The 21,780-nt window shown below is 36.3% G+C and overlaps 1 protein-coding gene across 2 annotated transcripts in view; it reads left to right on the forward strand.

The window, feature by feature from the left end:
• UTRN (utrophin) overlaps positions 1 to 21,780 on the forward strand; it is a 366,848-nt gene that overhangs the window by 121,338 nt on the left and 223,730 nt on the right. For both annotated transcript variants that reach the window (XM_029962891.1, XM_029962892.1), the window contains exons 33-43: positions 673 to 843; positions 2,710 to 2,889; positions 5,331 to 5,459; positions 5,604 to 5,774; positions 6,328 to 6,477; positions 7,580 to 7,717; positions 8,546 to 8,698; positions 13,801 to 13,992; positions 15,801 to 15,973; positions 19,947 to 20,097; positions 21,399 to 21,574. In XM_029962891.1, the coding sequence (XP_029818751.1) occupies positions 673 to 843; positions 2,710 to 2,889; positions 5,331 to 5,459; positions 5,604 to 5,774; positions 6,328 to 6,477; positions 7,580 to 7,717; positions 8,546 to 8,698; positions 13,801 to 13,992; positions 15,801 to 15,973; positions 19,947 to 20,097; positions 21,399 to 21,574 (1,784 nt within the window). The remainder of the gene's footprint in view (positions 1 to 672; positions 844 to 2,709; positions 2,890 to 5,330; positions 5,460 to 5,603; positions 5,775 to 6,327; positions 6,478 to 7,579; positions 7,718 to 8,545; positions 8,699 to 13,800; positions 13,993 to 15,800; positions 15,974 to 19,946; positions 20,098 to 21,398; positions 21,575 to 21,780) is intronic.

Genomic DNA, 21,780 nt, shown 5'->3' on the forward strand with positions numbered 1-21,780 from the left:
TAGGAAAGGCAGAGTTATTTGCAGTATAACGTTATGATTTTTTTTTTGAACTGAGAACAGAGCGCAATTTTTCAAAATGTCAATTGATTCTGACTGCTATGAGTGGATTTATTCTCAAGTCTGTGTTAAAGTTTGACCAGACTAATTGTGTAGCCAGTGAGAAATAGAATTGATTATACTGCAGCAAACATGAAATTTCATACCTGTTTTACTGACATGTCTTCAAGGACAGACTAGATTTTCAGTGAAATTTTTCTTTACGGCTTTCTGCTAGCAGGTCTTTCAAAATACAAAAAGGGAATTGAATTTTAGTGTTTGAGTGACTGACTGGATTCTACATCCCCTTGAGTTTCAGTTAAAGGATCAAAATAAACAAAGTGTAAACATCATTTTGGTGCTTACTAGCTATAAATTGGTATGCAGATTTCTTTGTCTCCTTTAAATGTATCTTAATTAAAAATTATTCTAGTTTTATGTATTGTGTTGTATAGTAAGATGCAGATGTTTATAAACAGTCTTTCTTTTCAGGGTCCTTCCATAATGCAAGACAACCTTAAGATGCAAGGATTTTGTATATTTGGGTGGATATTTTAGCTGGCTAGCACTTTTGGATTTGCCATATTTTAAAATATATTTTTTTTTCTTTTCTCCCCCCCTTTTTTTTTTTGGTAGGTGACGGAAGGAAAACAAGACCTTGAAAGAGCAACTCAGCTGGCACGCAAAATGAGGAAAGAGTCTGCCTCTTTGTCAGAGTGGTTAGCCACCACTGAAGCTGACCTCGTGCAGAAATCCACTGCAGAGAGCTTGCTTTCTGATCTAGATTCAGAAATTGCCTGGGCCAAAGTAAGTATGATTACTAAATATTTGTAGATAAATTTCTAGCATTATGGCAAGACTATGTAGAAGTGGCTGTGAATTTAAATCCCTGTACTTATTCCTAAATCTCTCATATCCTGAAATTTTAGTGGATTCACTAGTTCATATTCAGTATGTGAGTGAGGCTGATCTGTTTCATCTTGGGCATCTTGCTTCAAACTTAATTGGCTGGTAAAATGTTAAAGATATTACTGCATATCTGGTATTAATAGGTATTTAAGACTTATTGTGTCTCTCACACAGTTCATCAGTATATTTTAAATTATCAGCAAATATAATTGTGGACTGGGTCAAATATTTTACTAATAGAGTAAACTGAAAGTGCATTGAAATTTTAATGAAAAATTGAGTTTCTAACCTTTCATTGAACCAGCTTTGTCTTCAAAATTGTGACTTTGCGAAACAAAAGACTACTGTTTTCTTTGTTTTCTTTCACCTACAAGTCAAAACTTTTCATGGAAACAGAAAAATGTGTTAGCTACTTTTCTTCAGAGTAATTATATTTTCTCACACTGTAGAAAGTTGGGTATTACTTGGAGTTAGCAACAAGTGTCAGTTGATACAGATCAGCAATACTGATCTTTCCAGTTTTGTTTACAGTCACCTTTTACTTCTAGAATGAGTCTGTCTGCAATCTTAAAACTCAAAAGCTTACCAAATTGCAAACCTGTTTGCACGCATTTCAATCAGGATTAGCAATTATTAACACTACACTTCTGCTGTGGCAGTATCCTTAAGATTCCTTTCCAAATAAACTTGTAAATACTTATTGGAAGTATACTTTCCATACATGTGTAGCAATGCAAATAATTAATGACTCTTACGCTGCACCGCCAGGAGGACAGGTCCTTTATGTTACATTTGAAATTGTCATTTCTGTCTTGACGTTTTCTAGGGGCAATTTTAAAATGTAGTAACTTAATAATTTGTTTGTCTCTAAGGTAATAAGTTATGATAATAAAATGTTTACTTCTTAGCTAATAAGATGTTCAAGGAGCTCCGGACACTGGTTGTGATTAGCTGCATTCTTTGACACTGTACACTGACATCAAAGAGCTTTCTAAGCAGGCAGATATCATCAATAATGATCGGTAATCTTGTATGGCAAGAGGTGCTGTTTTCCACGTGAAAACCATATACTGATATTCTAGAGATGACATATTACTTAACTTACATGTCAGTATGCATACTTTCAAAGATTTTTTTAAATTAAAAAAATATTTAAAAGCAGAGATGACTTATAAAAAGTGGTGGAGCTAAAGATATATATATTTACATATTTTTACATAGATAATATAACAATAAGGATTCTGTAATATGTAGCCAGTGAACAGAAAATCTGCAGTAATGAGTTGTGGTGGTTCTCAAAAAAAAAACCTTCAACATTGGCCTACTACTCTTCACATTGTTGCCAACTGTAAAAGTTCTTTAATAGGAAAAGATAGAGAAATCCAGATTGTCTCTTCAAATTTGCATTCTGTGCTTTACAGTGAAGAAAAGAACCTTTTAAAATTGGACTTTACAATGTGGTGTATTGCATTTGCTTTACCTACATAATAAAAAGGAAATGTAAAGATAAAGACAACAAAGCAAAAAAGTCTCAAACTAAGTTATTCATGACAATTACATGCATTGTTATCTTGCTGTCTCTTAAAAAAAAAAATCACTATCTACAGAGAGTGAGTGCAAACAGACGGCAATTACACTTGGTTTGATATTTTTTCTAAAATTAAGATCATCTATGATGTATTTGTTTCCTATGGAGGTAGAAATCTGGCTGCCTTGCCCTTGCTTTTGGGAGCAGTGCAATGTTAATGGGTCCACTTGTTTCAGAATGTGCTGAGAGAGCTGGAAAGGAGGAAAGTTGATCTGAAGAGTATCACAGAAAGTTGCACCGCCCTCCAGTCTCTGGTGGAGGGGAGCGAGACTGTCCTGGAGGAGAAACTGTGTGTTCTTAATGCTGGCTGGAGCAGAGTTCGAACCTGGACTGAGGACTGGTGTGACACCTTGTTGGTAAGTTGCATGTGTGAGAAATACTCAGGGTAGTTCTCCCTCCACACTCTTGGAGCAGTTGTAGTTTTCACTTGTCTCACTTTACTGTGAAGTGAATTTCTATGATGCCTCATGGACTTAAAGAAATGCGGAAAGGACATCTTGTAAATCTGCAGATGGAGAGGTAAGTCATGAGGTCATATACGATGAGGAAGGTGGAAAACTGTTCTACAAGTTGTTTAGATGTGTTGATAGGCATTGGTGCCATGTGCTTTATAGCAGAATCTGGAGTGTGATGAAACTGTAAATATCCCAGACAGACAGTTAGCTTGGCGTAGCGTGTCTAACCTGCTTAGTTGCAGAGAATAAAACTAGGTTGAACTTCTTTTGCCTTTCTCTTTCTCCCAGATTCAGTGTTAGGACTCTTATGGATTCTTACTCTCCTTAGACATTGTGGTGTAATTTCTATTTTTTGTAGAAAATCCAGCGTGCACTTAATTCACGTATCTGTTTTAATCTCTTTCTCATCCCCTTTAATGTGCCACCACATTATATTTTTAATCTTTTGTACTTATTTGCATGTTAATCTTCTTGTACCTTTTCTCTAGTAATGTTTTATCACTGTCTCTTTTGCTGCACCAGTAGCACTAGCCTTTTCTGTCCACTTGTTGTTTAGCTTTTAACACAATTCTTGGTACTGTTGTGCATATAAGTAATTTTCTAAACTGTCCTGAAAGGGTGCATCTTCTCCTGTACATAGACTGAGTGGGTTGTGGAGCCTACAAGCATTCACAAAACTGCTTGTAGTGGTTTACTCATTAACTGGTAGTAGGTGATTCTGCCAGATTAAAATGAGGTGAAAAAAACCATCAGGTTATGGAAGCATTTGTTAATTTGAGCCCAGAAGTTGGATCTTGTATTCTAGGTAACTTTGTATAACCTGATGAATTGATTAATGTAAGTGGAAACCAACAGGAACTAGCCCAAAAGGATTGGTTTCTGTGAAGCTGCTGTGTGTGCTGCTGTTTATTCAGCCTGAACATTCAGCCTCTGTGCTAGCATGAGCAGAGTGGTTTTGTGTCCTTGAGACCCAGATGATGGGCTATTTAATGGACAATTGATAATTTCCTAGTGGTGTTCAGCTAAGCACTTGTGAGTGTCAGCCTATTACTCTTTTGGACAGCCCATAAATGCAAGTGTGTGAGTATGCCAGCAGCAATCTGTTTGGCTGAAGAAATGATATACTAAGCATATTATACACTTAAAGCTGCTAATTATGCTAAATGGACATGAAACAACTGATGCTAGTATCAACCTGATGCTTTTATATAGTTAAGATATTTTGGTGTTGTTCAGCTAGTTAGGACAATCCACCTTCAGAAGCCCCTGATATGGGCTGAAATTGTGAAAACTTAAATGTATACATAGATGGTGAGCCCTGCGCCTCCTGTCTAGTGCCTCTTGCAGGTCATACTGTTTGTTTCATAATCCAATGAGTCCATGTTAGGAGTAGTCAGGTAGTTTGTTCTTATTTGTAAATGCTGTAAGGATGCTCCAAAACTAAATACTTCTAAGTTATGTACATGTCTGGTGATGAGTATTGTCTATGTGCTTTGTTAGGTTAAACTGTTCTTTTTCTGTGGAAAACTATAAGTGTCTTGATGGTGATATGGAGAGCAATCACAGACCTTCTCTCTGTTCTCTCTCCCTTTGTTTTGTTAGTCTAAAAGATCAAAGCTTATCTATCCTTTTTTGGGGTAAGAATCTTAAACAGAAGGGTACTTCTCTGAATCTGATAACTTTATTTTGTCACACAGAATAACATGTTACTTCTGTCTGTGGCACCTGTTACAATTTCTGACTGCATGTGAAAGCAGACCTAATTAACATGTCTACAATTTTGTGACTTTTCTCAAGAGGAAGATATTTTAATGCAATCAGTAAAACATCAAAACTCTACTATAATATGTAGCTTTGGTGTAATCCCTTTCCAATCAAAAAACCCCAACAACTGCACACAGTGCATACTGTTGTACCTGCTAGTGCTGATTAAAAAATTGTGGCTTTTTGATTGACTGAACTATTGTGGTCTGGCTGTAATACGTTGTCTATCCTTATTTAGTTGTACAGACTACCTCAGTTACTTCTGTTTCCCGTTCTGTGAATTAGGAACAATAATGTCAAGGGGTCTAGAGTGAAAATTGATTTCTTGTAAATACTGTTGAAGATAAAAGGTACAATCCAATTTCCAGTGTTTCTTTCCAAAGTGTATCCATTACAGTTGTTTTATTCATCTCCTTTTTACTCATAATATAGGTTTTGGCAGCGTTGCAGGGTTTTTATTTTTTTATGGGACATTTTGGGGTTTTTTTTGGAGGGAGGAAGGAGGAGGGATGGGGATCTTTTCTGTTAATTTTTTGAAGTTACTCATTTTGATACATTTTTTTTTCATCTTTTCCCAGAATCATCAGAACCAGCTGGAAATTTTTGATGAAAATGTTGCCCACATAAGTACTTGGTTGTATCAGGCTGAAGCCTTGCTGGATGAGATTGAGAAAAAGTCAGCTAGCAAAAAGGAGGAAACTGTGAAGGTAGGAATGTTGAAATCAACTGTCGAAATGTTACCAATCAACTTCTGGATTCTAAATTATGTTGTCAGGTTTGCTTACTTTTTATTTTTAAAGGTTTCTTTCCTTGCCTACCCATAACCATTTTCATTTTTTTTTACTTCTTAGCGCTTAACATCTGAATTAGATGATGTTAGTCTTCGAGTGGATAATGTACGTGATCAGGCTATCATCTTAATGAATGGTCGGGGGGTGTCATGCCATGAACTTGTTGAACCCAAACTGGCAGAACTGAACCGTAATTTTGAGAAGGTCTCTCAGCACATCAAAAGTGCCAAGGTGAGGATGAATGAGCCCCAGAACATGCTTGGAAATTCTATGCCAAAATGATGTCAATTAGCTGTAGTGGATAGATCATTATTTATTGGAACAGCACTTCACTGCTTTTGGTTCTCTTTTAAGTGTAGATATTTATATGTGAAAAATAGACTGATTTTTAAACCAACTGCTTTTTTCACCTTAGTAACAGGTGATGACTTGAGTTGTATGGGAAAATTTACAAACAACTGTTCAGAAAAATGTATATGTTGTTGTAGTACATATTTATGAGCTACAGTACAACACCATAAGCTAGTGCAACTGGAAGTTTTTCATTTATTTTGAGACCAAAGTGCTCAGGTTGAAGTTTGAATGTAGAAACTTGGTAATAACTATGAACGCTGTGTTCAAGCTAACTCTCGGAGGTAGATCAAACAACTCTTACAATTTTTATGTATGCTGATATCTGATGGTCCTGTAAACTGATCACGGAGAATTGTTTTAAATCGTTAAGCTGTATGTGACAGCTCAGACTAAATTTTCAGCTTGAACAAAGATGTATTTTGCTTTGCAGATGCTTCTTGGACAAGAACGACTTCCTGTTGTGTCAGAACCCCATGAAGTTAAAGTGGCTTTTACAGACGTGGAAAAATTTGAGAGTGACATACAGAATGTGTTAAAAGTTGTGGAAAAGCATCTGGAATTGAGTGGGGAAGATGAAAAGGTTTGTGAGCAATAGATCAATTAAATAATTGACTAACTCCCTTTCTATTTTGTCCCCATTGCTGCAGACTTCACAGGGGAATTCTTATAATCTCCTGAAGATATGGGTAGAAAATGAAGAGAATTAGTTGGTTATTGGAAATACTGCTCAATTTTCCAATACTTCTCCTATAGCTGTTGCCTCTTGGCTGGTGTGCTGAGAGTAACCAGTCATACTTGGGTCTGTATTTTTGTCATGATTTTATATAATACAGATAATGAACTCTGATTTTTGTTTATCTGTCTTCTGTCTTCTATTCAAAGCAGCTCTTTATAAGGCATCCTTCCTGATAAGTAATGGGGTTCAAATTTAAACTGGTGTGATATATTGAATCACAGTGCATAGACCGTGTCAATGGATGCTTGTGAGATAAGGTGCAAGTAAGAGTCTTTTAATATGGCTCTATGTTAGAAGTCCAAATAAAAACTTGGAACCAAATTTATCATCTAGATTCTTATCTAGACTGCTATTCACCCTTATAGAACTGTCACTGTCCTGTTAGCATCTTGTCCACTCTCGCCTTGTTGCCTACAAAATCAGGTAAAGTCCTGTTAGACCACTCTGCCTTCCTTTTAAGCACTTCAAATATTATAAACTGATCTGGAAAGCTGAGTATAAGTGTATGAAAAATGCCATGTGTACCACAGAAAGCAAATTCTAAGACCTCTATAGAAGGACCTATTGTTATAGGACATAGGCTTCCCTTTGTGGTATTTTTATGTTTGTTAAATTTTTGTTTTCTTGCTGTTCTGCTCCGAACTTGCTTATTATTGTCAAGGAATGTATAGAATAGAAAAGGAGCTAAAGTCATAGCACCCTATTGATTTGGCTGCCTGCTGCTGACTCATTAAGTATCCTGCAGTGTATCTCTTTATGAAGTTTATGGAGTGAGCAAGCTGGATTTTAGGATTTGGTAGTTGTGGAAGAGAATCTCTCTGCTTGAATTTGTTTGGGTCCCATTTGGATAATAAAACAACAGTTTGCTAGCATTTCTATTGATATCTGAGCAGTTAATGTTTCTACAGTTAATTTCCATGGATAATAGAGATTTGTGTAATTTTAGCTGGATCAAGAAAGAGCTCAGATTGAAGAAATCTTGCAGAGAGGAGGGCAGTTGCTACAGCAGCCTATGGAGGACCATAAGAGAGAGAAGATCCGCATACAGCTGTTGCTTCTGCAGAAAAAGTACAAGAGTGTGCAGGTACAGTTACGAGAGTTACTATAGTTCATTTATGCAGTTTTCTTTCATATCCCATTTACAACCTGTTATCCATATTTTGCAACTTACAACTTTTTAGCATGTAAAATTCTCTAGGAGAGAGTTAAATGTGCGTACAACAATCTGACTCTCTGAATCTTTGCAATTCCAAAATATGAATTTTTTCATCCCTAAGTTTGGCAGGAGTGGTTTTGATTTTTAAAGTCCTTTTCACAGCTTCACAGAGGGCCGCCCTATATGCATTTACGCAGATGGGTGCAGTGAATTGCATTTGCTTCGTTTGTCTTTGCTGGCCTTGAACAGAGGTTTATCTCCACCACTAGGCTGTGTGAAGAGTGACTACGACAGATACATGTAAAAAAACCTATTTGTTGAGCTCTCAGCTGGAGATGTTTCTGTGAATGAGCCTTCTCCCAAATTCTTCTTGCTTCCTATAGAGGGTGATAGCGTTAATTGTGGACTCCAGTATGTTGTAGTGCTTTCATATGCATGCCGTAGTAAAAATGTTCTTGTCTAGAACAAAGGGGATCCATATTTTTATACTCCTTTTAACTCACCTGTTTGGACTGTATTAGAATTGGTAAGATGAGATGTAGTTCAAAGACAGGGTATGGCCCTCAGGCTGACTTTGATTACATGTCTGTGCAGATAAATAGAATATATCTATTAAAAAATAAATTACTACTATCGCATATTTTAGAATTTTCTTCTTCAAATGAATCCCTCAAGTGTTTTTCAAGTAAGAAAGACCTGTTCTGTTCACTACTACTTTCTTTTTATATCATATTTTCCTAATACACTGGATTGCAGGAGTACAGGTCATTTCAAAGGAAGCAGGTGGTGGAACTCTCTCCGGTGTTTTCACAGTATAAAAAGGAACATGACAATCTAATGAAGTGGCTGGATGAGGCTGAGGACCGTCTGTCAGGGCCACAGGGTGTGGAAGATGAACAAAAACTACAGGTAAAGGAGACTTTTATTTCTTAGAGCAAACAGTGAATGCTATGTGTGAGCTTTAGAGATTTATGTTATTAGGGTTTAATGGCTCTTCTTTTGACACCTCTATGGAAAGAAGGATTTTCTAAATGACAGCATTCCTTTTTCATTAGGAAATTATCAGCATATATTGGTTTGGGATCCAAAATACCCCATCCCTAAATCTTAGAGCGTGATCTGGGTGGTGGGCATGATTCAGGGCAGTTTCTCTTGCCTGTCTTGATCCATGGGGATTATATTTAACCCTTTTTGATACCCCGACTCAAACAGCTTGATTCAATATTAGTTTGGTGCAGGTATGATAAAGTCCTTGTTTGAGGCTTAAATTCAATGCTTCTGCATCCTGTGGTCAAGATATTTGAACTACTCTGATGCCTTTCACTGCCTAAAGTGCTTAGGGAGTGATAACTGCCCTCATGTGATTGATATTACTATACACAATGAAAATTAATAAGACAGATGAAGTATTTCTGATAATGTGTGTGTGGGTCTTGACAAACAATTTCACAACTGACTTAATAGGATGTCTGATAAAACTTACTGCCCAGAAAATTGTATGTCATAATTGTTGAGGGTACAAATGCTTTTTTGTTTGTTTTTTTGTGGTTTTGTGGATTTTTTTTTGGATGTTTTTGAATTTTTTTTTATTTCTCCTTTTTATCCTTCAAAACACTTTTGTTGCATGGTAATTACATTAATATTTTAGGCAATAACAGTGAGGAACCTTGTGAATCAGTAAGTAATTTCTTAGATGAGCTTGGGGGCTAGGCAGTCTTTCAAGTACTTCTCAATTTCTGCATATGAAGCTTCATAATTAACAGCTATCAATATTTTTGACTGCTCTGTAACTTTTTAACCTAGCACCAATTAACTGGGGTTAATTGCCAGGGGTAAAATGCTCTGGTTCTGTTTGAAACTCACACCACAAAATCATAATGTGGTGCTCCTCATTCACAGCTATAATGCTATGTGGCTTCGGCTGCCTATGATAGATGGTCTGCTCTCCTTGATCACACAGGCTATTCGGTATCAGCTGTGAAAGTAAACCTTTTAAATCTGCTTCTCTTTAGAAAGACTGTTTCACATTATAAGCCTCCCACGTGGAGCTGGGTGGCAAAGATGGCCCCAGGGTCTGTTTAACTGTCTGACATCTGACTGCTTTGTTGGGTCTCCAGCAGTGCCTGCTGGTGATGTGAGCTTCTTGGGACCTGAGTAATGTCAGGGAGTTTGTTTGAAGGAGGTGGGGATCCATGCACATTTAAAGTAAAATATGATATGGTTTTTCTGCTTGACCATCAGATGCTTTGAGTGAATCAATTACTGAATTGAAATGGGAAAAAGGTGCACTTGGATAACTCTTTGCTAATGGGAGCAGTCCAGTTGTGGCACAAACTGGTCTCTCTTGTCACTGTCAGTCTTACTGCAGATTGACTGATCTTCTCTAAGGGAGATCCTTTGTTTCCTATAAAGCTGTTTTCCTTAGGGATATACTGCAGCTGGTACTACTGGATCCATTCTTGGATTACTGAATCTGGTTACTGAATGCAGAATATCATGTAAATTTGGATTACTATAGCAATTACAATAGACTTTTGATGGAGAAAAATCCTTTTTCAGAATTAGTTAAATTGTGTAAGAATATTCTTTTTCTTCCAGATGTGGCTTCTGGTCTGGCTGAGTCAGCTAGACTTTCAGAGAGGGACCACAGCAGTTTTCAGTACTGCTGTGAAACTTGGAAACTGAAACTGCTGCTTTTGCTTTGTGTGCTTGTGTCTCTAATTTTCTGATATTTGAGGGGTAAACCAGCCTGTAAAATAAGTGGCCTTATTTTAGTTTTATGACTTGCTCTTTCACCTGCTCTGCTAATTGATCTTGAACACCAAAAATGATATGAAACCATAACATTGTTAGAGGGAGAAATAGTGTTCTTAAATATCATCAGCAGTTTAGATAACCCAGAATTTTAGTGGAGGCACCAGACTTGAAAACTGCAGTGCTTGTTGCTCATCTCATCTCAGGACTGAGAAGCACTAAATGAGTTTTTGACCCACAGGTGTGCAGGTGGCTTAACATCTCACACTGATGTAAGGAAGGTGCAGTGAGCAGAGAAAAGAGAATCTGGTGTTTGAAATGAAGAAACAGGGAAGAAAAGGAAGTTTTTAGCTGCCAAGCTGGAGAGTAACTCCACTTAAGGTTTTATGTAATACATTATTTATTATGTTTTTGTCAACGAGTGTGTAGGAGAGAACTTATAATTTATGGTGCTTTGAAGGTCATATCTATATATTGATTTGCTAGAAGTAGCTGGATCATAAATATTCCTCATCATATATGCTTCTTGGGATTATGGAGTTAAGTGGCTCTGAAATATTGGTAACCCTTCTGCATAGCAGGTACTTCTAAGTAACCCTAGTTTTGCCACAAATCCATTAGCAAGAAAAACCTGCATTAGAAATTTGTATCTTGTTGAGGTCTTTCTTTTCTAACCTTGCTTTAGTATTTATTTAAATTGCTCTATTCTTGGCTCAGAATGAGGGAAAGGAAAAATTAAACTTTAAATTGCAGAGGTAATTAGTTGACTAAAGTTCCTGAGAGATTTCCCCAGCTTTTAGGAAGCTGTTTTGAAGTGAAAATGATAATTTAGCAGGTGGCAAGTGAATATGCTGTTGCAGGCACAGTGCAGCTTTTTCTATAAAATGAAACGCAGACACCACCTTAAAGGCTCTTCAAGTATTATTCCTGTAATAAAAAAAAAATATTTGTTTGCCTAATGTACTTTTTATAGGATTGCTTAAGTATGAACCATATTTGCTTATATATACTTATAGCTGGGTTACTTAAATATGAACCGTTGTTTGCTGATTGCATTAATTAGCACAAAAGAACAAATTGAATAGACATGAGAATTGAGCTTTGGAAAATCTTTTACTAGAAACCTGGCTCTGAAATATTTTGAGTGTGAGAAGGGGCAAGAAATGGTTAAAAAGTGTTTCTATTCAAAAGAATATTCCATTAATTTTCTATTTGCAAAGACAATAAATAATATGAGGTCTGAGATTTGTTTGGCTAAACACTTCTGGTTAAAATGTTTATGTAGTTAAAAGTACAAGGAGGTAAATTCTTTAATTTTATTTCAATTTCTTGGGCAGTATTTTCCAAAATCCACTTGGAAGCAAGTCAGAAAATCTCCTTGAATTCAATCTTTGGTACATTTTGTTTCAAAATATTTTTAAGCGTAAAACGGGAAAGGGGAAAAAAATCCGAAATCAAATTTTGAATTTCAGGTTAAACTGCATGCTAAGTATAGGAGGAAACAAATTTTTCTTTTACCTCTGAATTAAAATTATTTTTAGCAGTTCTTATTGAGAGGCCTTATTTTTAAATGTTCACTAGTAACCCCGTATTCCCTTTCTTTCTGCAGTAGTATTTAAAGAGAGATCAAACTTAAATTTCAGTGGTGACAGAACACATTTATTAAGTATAAAAGGACTATTAAGTCATTCAGTCAGTTTTCCTCCTAAATAACCTCTGATTAACTCTTCTTTTTGTGCACGCTTAAGAAAAGCTGAGGGAGGACTGAAGCACTGCTCTTATAAAGATAGTGAGAGGGATTGTTCAGCCTGGAGAAGAGAAGGCTCTGGGGAGTTCCTTTTAGAAGCCTCCCAGTACCTAAAGGGAGACCTGCAGGAAAAATCAAGAGGGACTTTTTAAAAGGGCATATAGTGATAAGACAAGGGAGAATGAATTCAAACTAAATAGAGTAGGTTTAGATTAGATTTTAGGAAGAAATTCTTCACTGTTCGGGATGGTGAAGCACTGGAACAGGCTGCCCAGAAAAGTTGTGGAATCCCCATCCCTGGAAGCATTGCAGGCCAGGTTGGATGGGGCTCTGATCAATCTGAGTGACTTAGTGAAATACTCAGAAACATGTGGAGGAGGAAGATACGGACAGGTGTTCGCAAACAACTTTGTTAGTGGGGCTTAATATCTTATTATTTGGCAGCTGTGCTAGGGATTTTCATGTGTTCACCCAAACCAGACAAACTGCAAAGTCAAATTCACTGGCTGGAATTTCTGTGAACATAAATTTATTCTGCACTCTCTTAAGTGTATTCTCAGCTGTTAGTAAGTAACACAATCCAATGCTTCTGTTTTACTAGACTCAAATTCACCAAGTACAGGATGGTGATTTAGAAATTGTTTGAATTGTTCAATATTTGGAGATGGGTTTACTTTTTATTCGATGATTTTAAAGAACTGGGCTGTTTTCAGAGATGGTAATAGAATCCTGTTTGACAAGAAACTTTTTCAGCAAAAAAATTCTTTCAGTCTGCTTCACCTGCCTCTGCTGATTTTGCCAGGCATGGCAGAGTATAGCTTCTTGCAGAAGGCTTCCTAATGCTTCTGATGCAGGCCATCATTTGTGAGCCAAGGAAAAGCTGCATTAAATTACTATTCTTACTGTCTTATCTGCTAACATGATACTTGTCTAGATAGCCTAGTCTTGCAGCCAGAGCAGGAAACAATTGCCAAGCTCTTGAGGAGTTAGTGTTTCTTATTCCTGCAAAAAGCATATTGGGTACTGGTGGCACACTAATTTATTTAAAAAATGGTTGGGAAATGTGATTGGGGATGGTTATTGAAAAGAATATGGAGAGGAAAAAAATAAATTGGTAACTTTTGGGAGTCCTTGATGATAAAGGAAGCAGACAGTGGGTTATAATCACAACTAGAGACAGGTTTCATCAAGAAGTGTAATTTCTGGAAATGGTAAGGATCAAGGTGAGAGAAACAGCAGTGCCCTTCTCATTCCCCAGAATTTTAGCCAAGAATTATACAGGGTCGTTGTAAAGCATGATATCCACTGTTTTCTAACTTTTTATGTAAATGTAGAAACTGTCTTCTTCAGGACTTGAAGCTTTCTGAATTTATGTAACCTTTCTAGAAAGGCCTTTGTTTTGTCTTTTAATATAGAAAGGTACTTATTCTGAATATAGTTTACTGACTTAAGATTTTTTTCATAAAATTGCTTGTGGTTTGAAATCTAAAAGGTACTTTGATGTTTTCAGGCAATCCCTGTCCAGCAGAGGTTAAAAGGCCAATTTGCCACAGGGGTTAGGACCTTGCCTTTTTCAGCTGAGTACTTGGTTGAAATCAACAAAGTTTTGCTGGCCATGGCTGATGTTGAACTTCTGCTGAATGCACCAGAGCTAAATACGGGCATCTATGAGGATTTTTCATCTCAGGAAGATGCACTGAAGGTACTGCATGTCTAAGCATTATATTTAGAGTGGAGAAGAGAACAGCAGAAGACCCTCACCTTAGCAACTGTATAGCTGTATTTCTGTTCTTGCTCCATATATTTGGGATCAAAATACACTGAAAATTAAAAAACAACAGTTCTGTTGACAAATTTTTTTTTTCTATGCATAATCTGGATACAAAGTGCTGGGTGGGAGATTGAGGGAGCAAGGTTTAACTTGTTGGAGACACTGTTGTGTTTTGCATCACGTAGTCTGCATAACATGTATAGAAATGCTAAAGCCACTCTCCTTAACATTCCTGCTTGATCTCCTTAATACAGCTACTGGTTTTATGTTGTGTGAAAACAATTGCTCACATAGGAGGAAGGAGAAAGGGAAATTCTTCACTTTTTACGAAGCTGTATATGAGGCCACAAGATGACAGTCCCTGTTTTAATTAGCAAAGCATCAATGTGCATTCAGTTTTAAACTCCCACTTCTTATTGTTAGCCAGTGGATTTACCTGTGTGATGAATGATGAGGAAGTAGTTAAGGATTTGACCTTTTTCAAAAGGGGATGAAGAAAGTATGTTTGAAAATACTGAATCCTGCTGTCAAGTGTGAGTAAAGTATGTAAAAGTCTGAGTCCCAGTTTATTCTGAGCATACAAAAGAGCACGATACAGAGATTACTCCAGAAAACATCCATTGGAGTTGGGAATTACACATGGTGTGGTGCAGTGTAGATGTTCCTCCCTGGATTGGGAATCATAGCAGGGTCCACGTTTGAGGTAGTCAGGCTTTGCCTCTCACCCAAGAGCCAGATCAGATGTTTCTGCAACTGTTTTACAGGTCCCTTAAAAGCTTTTCAGAATTTCAGTCTGCTTTTCTGACCTGGTTTTCTTTCTGCTGTGTACATGCTTCCATTTTTCATGTTTTGTTTTCTTATATAGTTTGCATAAGCAATTAGAGGAATGATGCCAGCCTTTGACAAAGTGGGCAGCCTTTCTGTTTAGTTGATGATATTATCATGTCCCTGTTTACTCTGTTTCTATACTCCCTTGAGTACAACTAGGAGTGTTTATTTTAAGATGGGTTTTAAATACTACATTTTGGTGCGTCTCATCTGATTTTGAAGTTTAGGTATATTCTAAGGATGTTTTCAGAAGAAGCAAATAGCAGAGCATAGGATTTTTAGAAGCATTACTCTTTTAAATTCAAAAAGATAAGTAAATTCCACTGTGTGTAGGGACTCTTTGTCCTCTGAATACCAAGGCAGTCTTACAACAGCATCTGGTTTAAAGGAATTTTCACATCATAGTTCAATGATATTTGAGATTGATTACCTTATCTTTATCATTTATATCTGAAACCTTTATACTTTTGGAGTTCTGTGCAAATGGGAGGCCACATGAAGCATAATAAAAAAATATTGTGGTCCCTTTTTTTACATAAGGAGTGAGTATGTTCAGTGTCTTCATGATATGGGCAGATTTGTTTAATAATGAAGATACTGCTGTTTTGAGAAATATGGTGTGCCCCTTTACCTTAGGGACAAATTTGATATATAAAATATTTCATCCTCTTTGTAAAAATCTGAGAAGGACACATGTTTAAAAGGGTGTGATGAACTATTCAGTTCAGTTACTAAAATAGATTTAAACTGTAAACTGCTGATACAGCTGGTCATGGTCGTATTGTAGATGCTGTTTTTTGGAACAGCATTTTGAAGAGATTGCTTTTTGGTGCGTGTGCGCTTTTTGGTTTTTTTTTATTTCCTGCTGGTGTTGACTTTACTAATGCCTTGTGTCATTACTGTGCTTCCAGAACATAAAAGATATTTTGGATAAACTTGGGGATCAAATTGCAGTCATACATGAGAAGCAGCCTGATGTTATATTAGAAGCATCTGGACCTGAGGCAATACAAATAGGAGATGCACTAACTCAGTTGAATGCAGAATGGGACAGAATTAATAGAATGTACAATGATCGTAAGTGGTAAGTCAAGGGTGATTGGTCTCTGTGACCACGTGGTAAATGTTTTATGTACACATTTATATAAGTGTTTTTCAAATCTACCTTACTGATGAAGATGAGTTTGGGAGTAATCAGCTTTAATATTTAGCACTGCAAAGTAATTTCTGAAATTATTGAATGTTGAAACTGTTAATATGCAAATTGTAGTTTGAAGATGATTATTTCTACTTTATAAAATAGAATGTTTTGTTTATCAAATAGAATGTTTTATTTTTGTAAAGGTATCACAAAGCAAAGTTCTAGAAGAATAGGGTTGAGTAGGACATTTTATAACAAAGAATTGAAGGCTGATTTTTTGAAGGAGGGAAAGAGTTTGAAGGAATGGGGTCTTCAAAACACAGCACCTATGGTAGTTGTCAATACTATTTGTTGTACTTAATTAAAGATGAGAAATGACAAGATCAGAAAATTTTGTGATTGAGAAAACAAGGGAATACTGAAAACAGTGCTTAAGAAATATGTATTTCTTATTTCCTTTCCACAAATTTCTCCCCACTCCTTACAGAAGATACTCTAAACCAAAAATGTCTTATCTGAATCTAATTTAAAATACCACATCCTAATTTTAAGTGTTTAAAACCAAACTCAGTACTATGTAGTCAAACTTGGTAAAGTGTGTTAGATGAGTATTTTAAGTTGGAATTTGTAAAAGTGTGAAACTACATGTTCAGGAGGTTACCACTAAGCTGAAGGTACTCACGCTGCAAACAGCAGTAGACACTAAGATTGCTGCTGTGCAAAAAAACCACCTTAATGACTGAAAATTATTCTATGAAATTTAAAATTAAATGCAGAGGCTCATACTGTAGTTAATTTGCTTTTACAGTATTGGCTTTTCAATGGTAATGTAATGTAATGGATGATGCAGAAGTTCTGCAGAGCGTAAAGTTATGCCTAGCCATGTTCACTGGCTTTGTAGCACTAGAAATCTGATACCACATACCTGTGATAGTGTATTTTGAAGAGATGTTTTTAAAAAGAGTGTGTATTACATAAGCTGATGTTTTCAACTCTTTCTCAGAGCACTGATGTATATATAGGAATATAATTGTCTAAGTAGAGGCTTGCAGAAGTTCTGGGCCACTGGATTAGTGAAGGATCAAGATTTCTCTTAAACTCACAGTGAAATAACATTGCCTGCTGAGTTAAGTAGAAATCAGTGATCCTAGCTAGGTACCACTTTCTGTGCTCTCTCTAGGAGCTTGTGGTCACCTGCTGTATTTGGAGACAACTGCTCCAGAATCTGGTGCCCACCCATATTCATATGCCTGCAGCTATTTTATTGCCCTCATAGATATAGTATGCACTAAGCTTTAGTTATGCCTGTTTTTTCACCTGTATCTTACTTGAAAAGCTTTAACTAATATTTTAATTTTGTAAGTATGAGTACAGTTTCATTTACTATTCAGATTTGGTTTGATTAAGTAGACAGGGTTAACCAGAAACCTAGTCTTCTCATTGAAAAAGTTAAGTTTAGTGTTTATGAATAGCTGGCAAAATGCAACAGATTACCTCCTCACTTACTTCACTGAGTACACATTAATCTTGAACTTCATGAAGTTTGTAAAGCTCTGCATCTTAGTGAGAATATTATGGGGCTTGATTTTTCACACCAAAAGGGACTACTGTACTAGCAGTTTAGAGAAATGATACACAGCTTCCTGAATGTATAATATGCTGAAGTATGTACTTTGCTTAATGAAGACATTATTAGTCTGAATATTAAAATGCTGTATTTCGGCATTAGTTTTTTTATACCCTTTCTGTTATGAAGAAGAACTTTTAGCCAAATTTAATCTTGCTTTTCCTAGTGTTTTCCTAGGTAAAAGCTAGATGACTATCTCCTTAGTCATCTTTGCCTTTTTTCTATTTCTGGAGTGGGTGGAGATTTTGACATTAGGAGAAATGGCATCTGAACCTTGTGGCAAAAGATTTAGTTTTCAGAGATAGTAAAGATTTTGTGATTGAGTGCCAGCTAAGTAGATAAACCTTTGATAAAGGCTCTGATGTAGCCAAGCACAAGTTGAATTAAGCTGTACTTAGCTAAGCTGCTAAGTAGTCAGCTAAATCCAGTTGACCACAGTTTGAGTTGAACATATGTATAGAGTAAAATGTGTGTGTGTTTTGTGTGTATATATGGGCTTAATGCTTTGCTGAGCTTCTTGTAACAATGCTGTTTTGCCAGTTCTGCTTCTTCTGCTGGGGATTTCCTCCCAGTGCTAAAAGTGTTAGTGTCTTGGGAATGAATTGTGGTTTGGAAGCAGAGGATTCCTCCTGTGGAAGAAGCAATGAATAGCCGAGTCTTGGTGCAATAGTTATAGGACTTGGTACTTCTACCTTTCAGCAAGACAGTCTCTAAGTAAACAGTAGCATGTGCATCTGGCTCAAAACTGGAGTAAAACTTTGTCTCGTTGCTCAAAATACTGGTGAAACTGTAGTCTCACAACAAAAATGGAAGGAGTTAAAGCTTTATAGCTCAGTGTTCTCCTGTCGTTTTAAAATTTTGGATTCTGAAAAAGTCACATGGTCAAAACTCCCTCAAAAACTTTAATTTTTAAGGAAGTAATAGGACATTCTTTTAATCTGTTTGAAGTGCGTAGAATATATCTTCTCATTAAATGTGGAATGAGATACTATTATGAGATAATATGTTCAGTTAGACTGAAATATACCTGAGAAATAAAAGGAGATTGAGATTTGGGGTCAGTCTACAGGTTGGTCTAGGATGTTGAATCAAGATATGTGCAGGAAACTGAAATGGTAGAACTAGGAGATAAGGGTAGAAAAATTTAAGTAGAGATTTTTAAGACTTCTTTATCGGAATTGGCCAATATGAATAATAATAATAATAATAACAAAGCCCTGTATGTATCAAGAAATGTGGATATCTTTTAAAAATGAGATATAATTTTGATGAAAATAATCACCCTGGGAACTCTGAGGTTGTTGAATTTAATTAGTGAAAAAAAAAAAATAGATGCAATGTTAGCTCTTTAAACTTTGGTTTTAGATATCTTCGATGTTATGCTACTAATTTCAGATTGTATCTACATATATGCAATAACCCTGGAATCTCTACTGTTGCAATTATTTAAGCCAAAAATAATGGGCTGCAAATGAGATTGTTCCTCTGTCACATTAGAGGGTCCTGTGAATAACAGGAAACCTGGCCTCCTGTGTCTTGAAAAATGGCTGTTTTTATTGGTTTGGAATAGTTAACAATCAACAAATAGAAAGCATGCCTTTCTGGCATGGTTTTCTTGTTTAGCATTCATGCTCTGATTTTGTTAGCTTGTTAATATAAGAGAACTCTCATTTTGTTAAAAACCAGCCTTCTGACTGTGATAATTCCACTTGCTCCACGCTACAAAATGTTGCCCTTCAAGTTAAGCTACACATTAATTTGAGGCTGCAAAGTTGATGACAATGAAATCCCTGTTAAATTATTGTGTGATTAAAATGTATAAGACCTACTTATGCATACCCACTGGTATGGTTTTATATAATCAAAATCACCTTCACTTAATAAATTCTGGGCACTAGCACCCCATAGCTTATGAAGGAGAAAAAAATCTGAGCAATTAATCATATTTCATGTTTCTCACTGTCTCATATCTGACATGTTTCATGATAAAGAAAAAAAGGGTTCTGCAGACCAATTTGATGTAGCTAATCAATCTTTATTTTTTAAGTGATTGAAACAAAAGTTTGCTTAGGACTGCCCTTTTTTCCTTCATCTGGAAGTTAACAACAATCTCTGCTGCTGGCTTTCACCAGCTGCTACTATGCCAGGAAGCCTTCAGTACTAGGACTTGGTTAACCAGGCTGTATACTAGCCTTTCTGTTCTGCAGGGCAAGTTTCTACTGGAGTAGGATTCTTAGCCTTTTCTCTAAAGTGGTTTGGATAACTTTTCAATCCTTTGTTTTCAATCAGTTGCTTTGACAGAGCGATTGAGGCATGGAGGCAGTTCCACTGTGATCTCAATGATCTCTCCCACTGGATAACGGAAGCTGAAGCGTTACTAGCCGATGCCCGTGGTCCGGATGGCAACCTGGAGCTGCAGAGAGCTGGGCTACACCAGCAGGTATGTGCGATTTGAGCGTAAAGCGAGCAAGCTGGGAAAAGTCTAGACTTCTGTCTAAAATTGTAGTTTTCTATATAGACATATGTATTAGCAGTGAGGCTGTGAATTGCACTTTAAAAAGTGATAACTCTTAAAATTTCTATTTCAGTTGCAGTTTAAAATTATTCTTGGGGAAGAGCTCCACTCCTTATAATGTGGGGTTTTATGATCTCTGTTAGTATGGATAGGTTTGAGATAATTTGATAATTCAAATGTTGGCATAATTTATGTCAGTTTATAAATTCTGTTACAGCTTAAAAAATATGTCAATCAGTTAAAAAATCCAGTATATTATTTCATTTATTTTATCTCATAATTAAAAAATGGACCCAAATGATGGTCAATTATAACTTACCTAACTTTAAACAAATGACTTTAGAAGATACTGCCTTGTATAAACAATCTAGAAAAGGAGTCTTATCTTATGTTGTATTTTTCAGACTTTAGTTCTGGAATTTAGTTTCCTGATGTCTTTTTAGTTATTTTATTTCCTTTTAAAAAAGGAGAAGAAAGCATAACTTTAAGGATCAGATTTTTTTTCTTTTGAGAATAGTAGTTATCCAGGTGTCAGGTGTGTGTTGCAAAAGAAAAGTAAGTTCTATCTAAACCACAGCTTCTGTTTTATCCTTGTTGCTGCTTGAAGTTTCCTTCTGGGGCATTTCCCTTCTCTTTCTTGAATCATCTTATTCCTAATCAAGTTGCAAAGAAATTTTTGCTAACAAGGTAAAATTTTTGTAGTGGTTAGGGATGTTTGAAGGTTTAATCCTGACATCTTTTGACTTCCTTTAGCTTAATGCATTTTCTGTGTTGTCTGGGACCGTGACAGCACAGCCATAATTATCCTAGCTAAAATACTCTGAAGTTAAAGAAAAAGTTAGGGGTATAGGTTATGAAAAGAACTGGTAAAAAATGTCATACCATCTGTTAGTACTATTAGGAAGTGTTGTACATTGAGAAAAGGAATCAAACATGAGTGTAGATTTTTAACACTGGTGGTTTAAATGAATTCATGTGATTCTAAGTAGTATTTGGTGGCCTATTCTGTCTCACTATCTTTTTATGACACTCATAAATTTGAACTAGATTCAACAACAGAACCTTAATAACTTAAATCAACAGCATCCAATTCTTAGTGGATGGCTTTAAGTGCCTGTTTTAGTAAAATAATATGCACCCAGGATTTGTCTTGCATATCATGAACCACAGATCAAAGTCACTTAGGTCAGTAATAAAATTTTGTGTGGCTTTTATGTTTCTGACAGGAACTTGAAGAGGGAGTCAGCAGCCATCAGACCAGTGTTTCAGCTTTGAACAGAACTGGGGAAGGGATCATACAGAAACTGTCTGCTACCGATGGGAGCTTCCTACAGGATAAGCTGGCAGGATTGAATAGACGCTGGAAAGCAGTCACCACAGAGGTCATGGATAGACAACAGAGGTAATAAGTTAATCAAAAATTTGGGTGTCTGACCAGATGCAATAAGGAGAGACTCACTTAGAAGACTTTGGGAGAGACAGTGCATCCTATTGCATACTGTCATTAATCTGAATTTTCCTGACATTCTGAGCTCTGTGTTTTGAACCACCTTCTAGAACAAATTTCTTGTACATGCACCTGCAGTTAACTCCTTAGTGAATCTGTTT

The sequence above is a fragment of the Manacus vitellinus genome, unplaced genomic scaffold (genome assembly GCF_001715985.3).
Source record: "Manacus vitellinus isolate BGI_N305 unplaced genomic scaffold, ASM171598v3 scaffold_4_pilon, whole genome shotgun sequence".
NCBI lineage: Eukaryota > Metazoa > Chordata > Aves > Passeriformes > Pipridae > Manacus > Manacus vitellinus.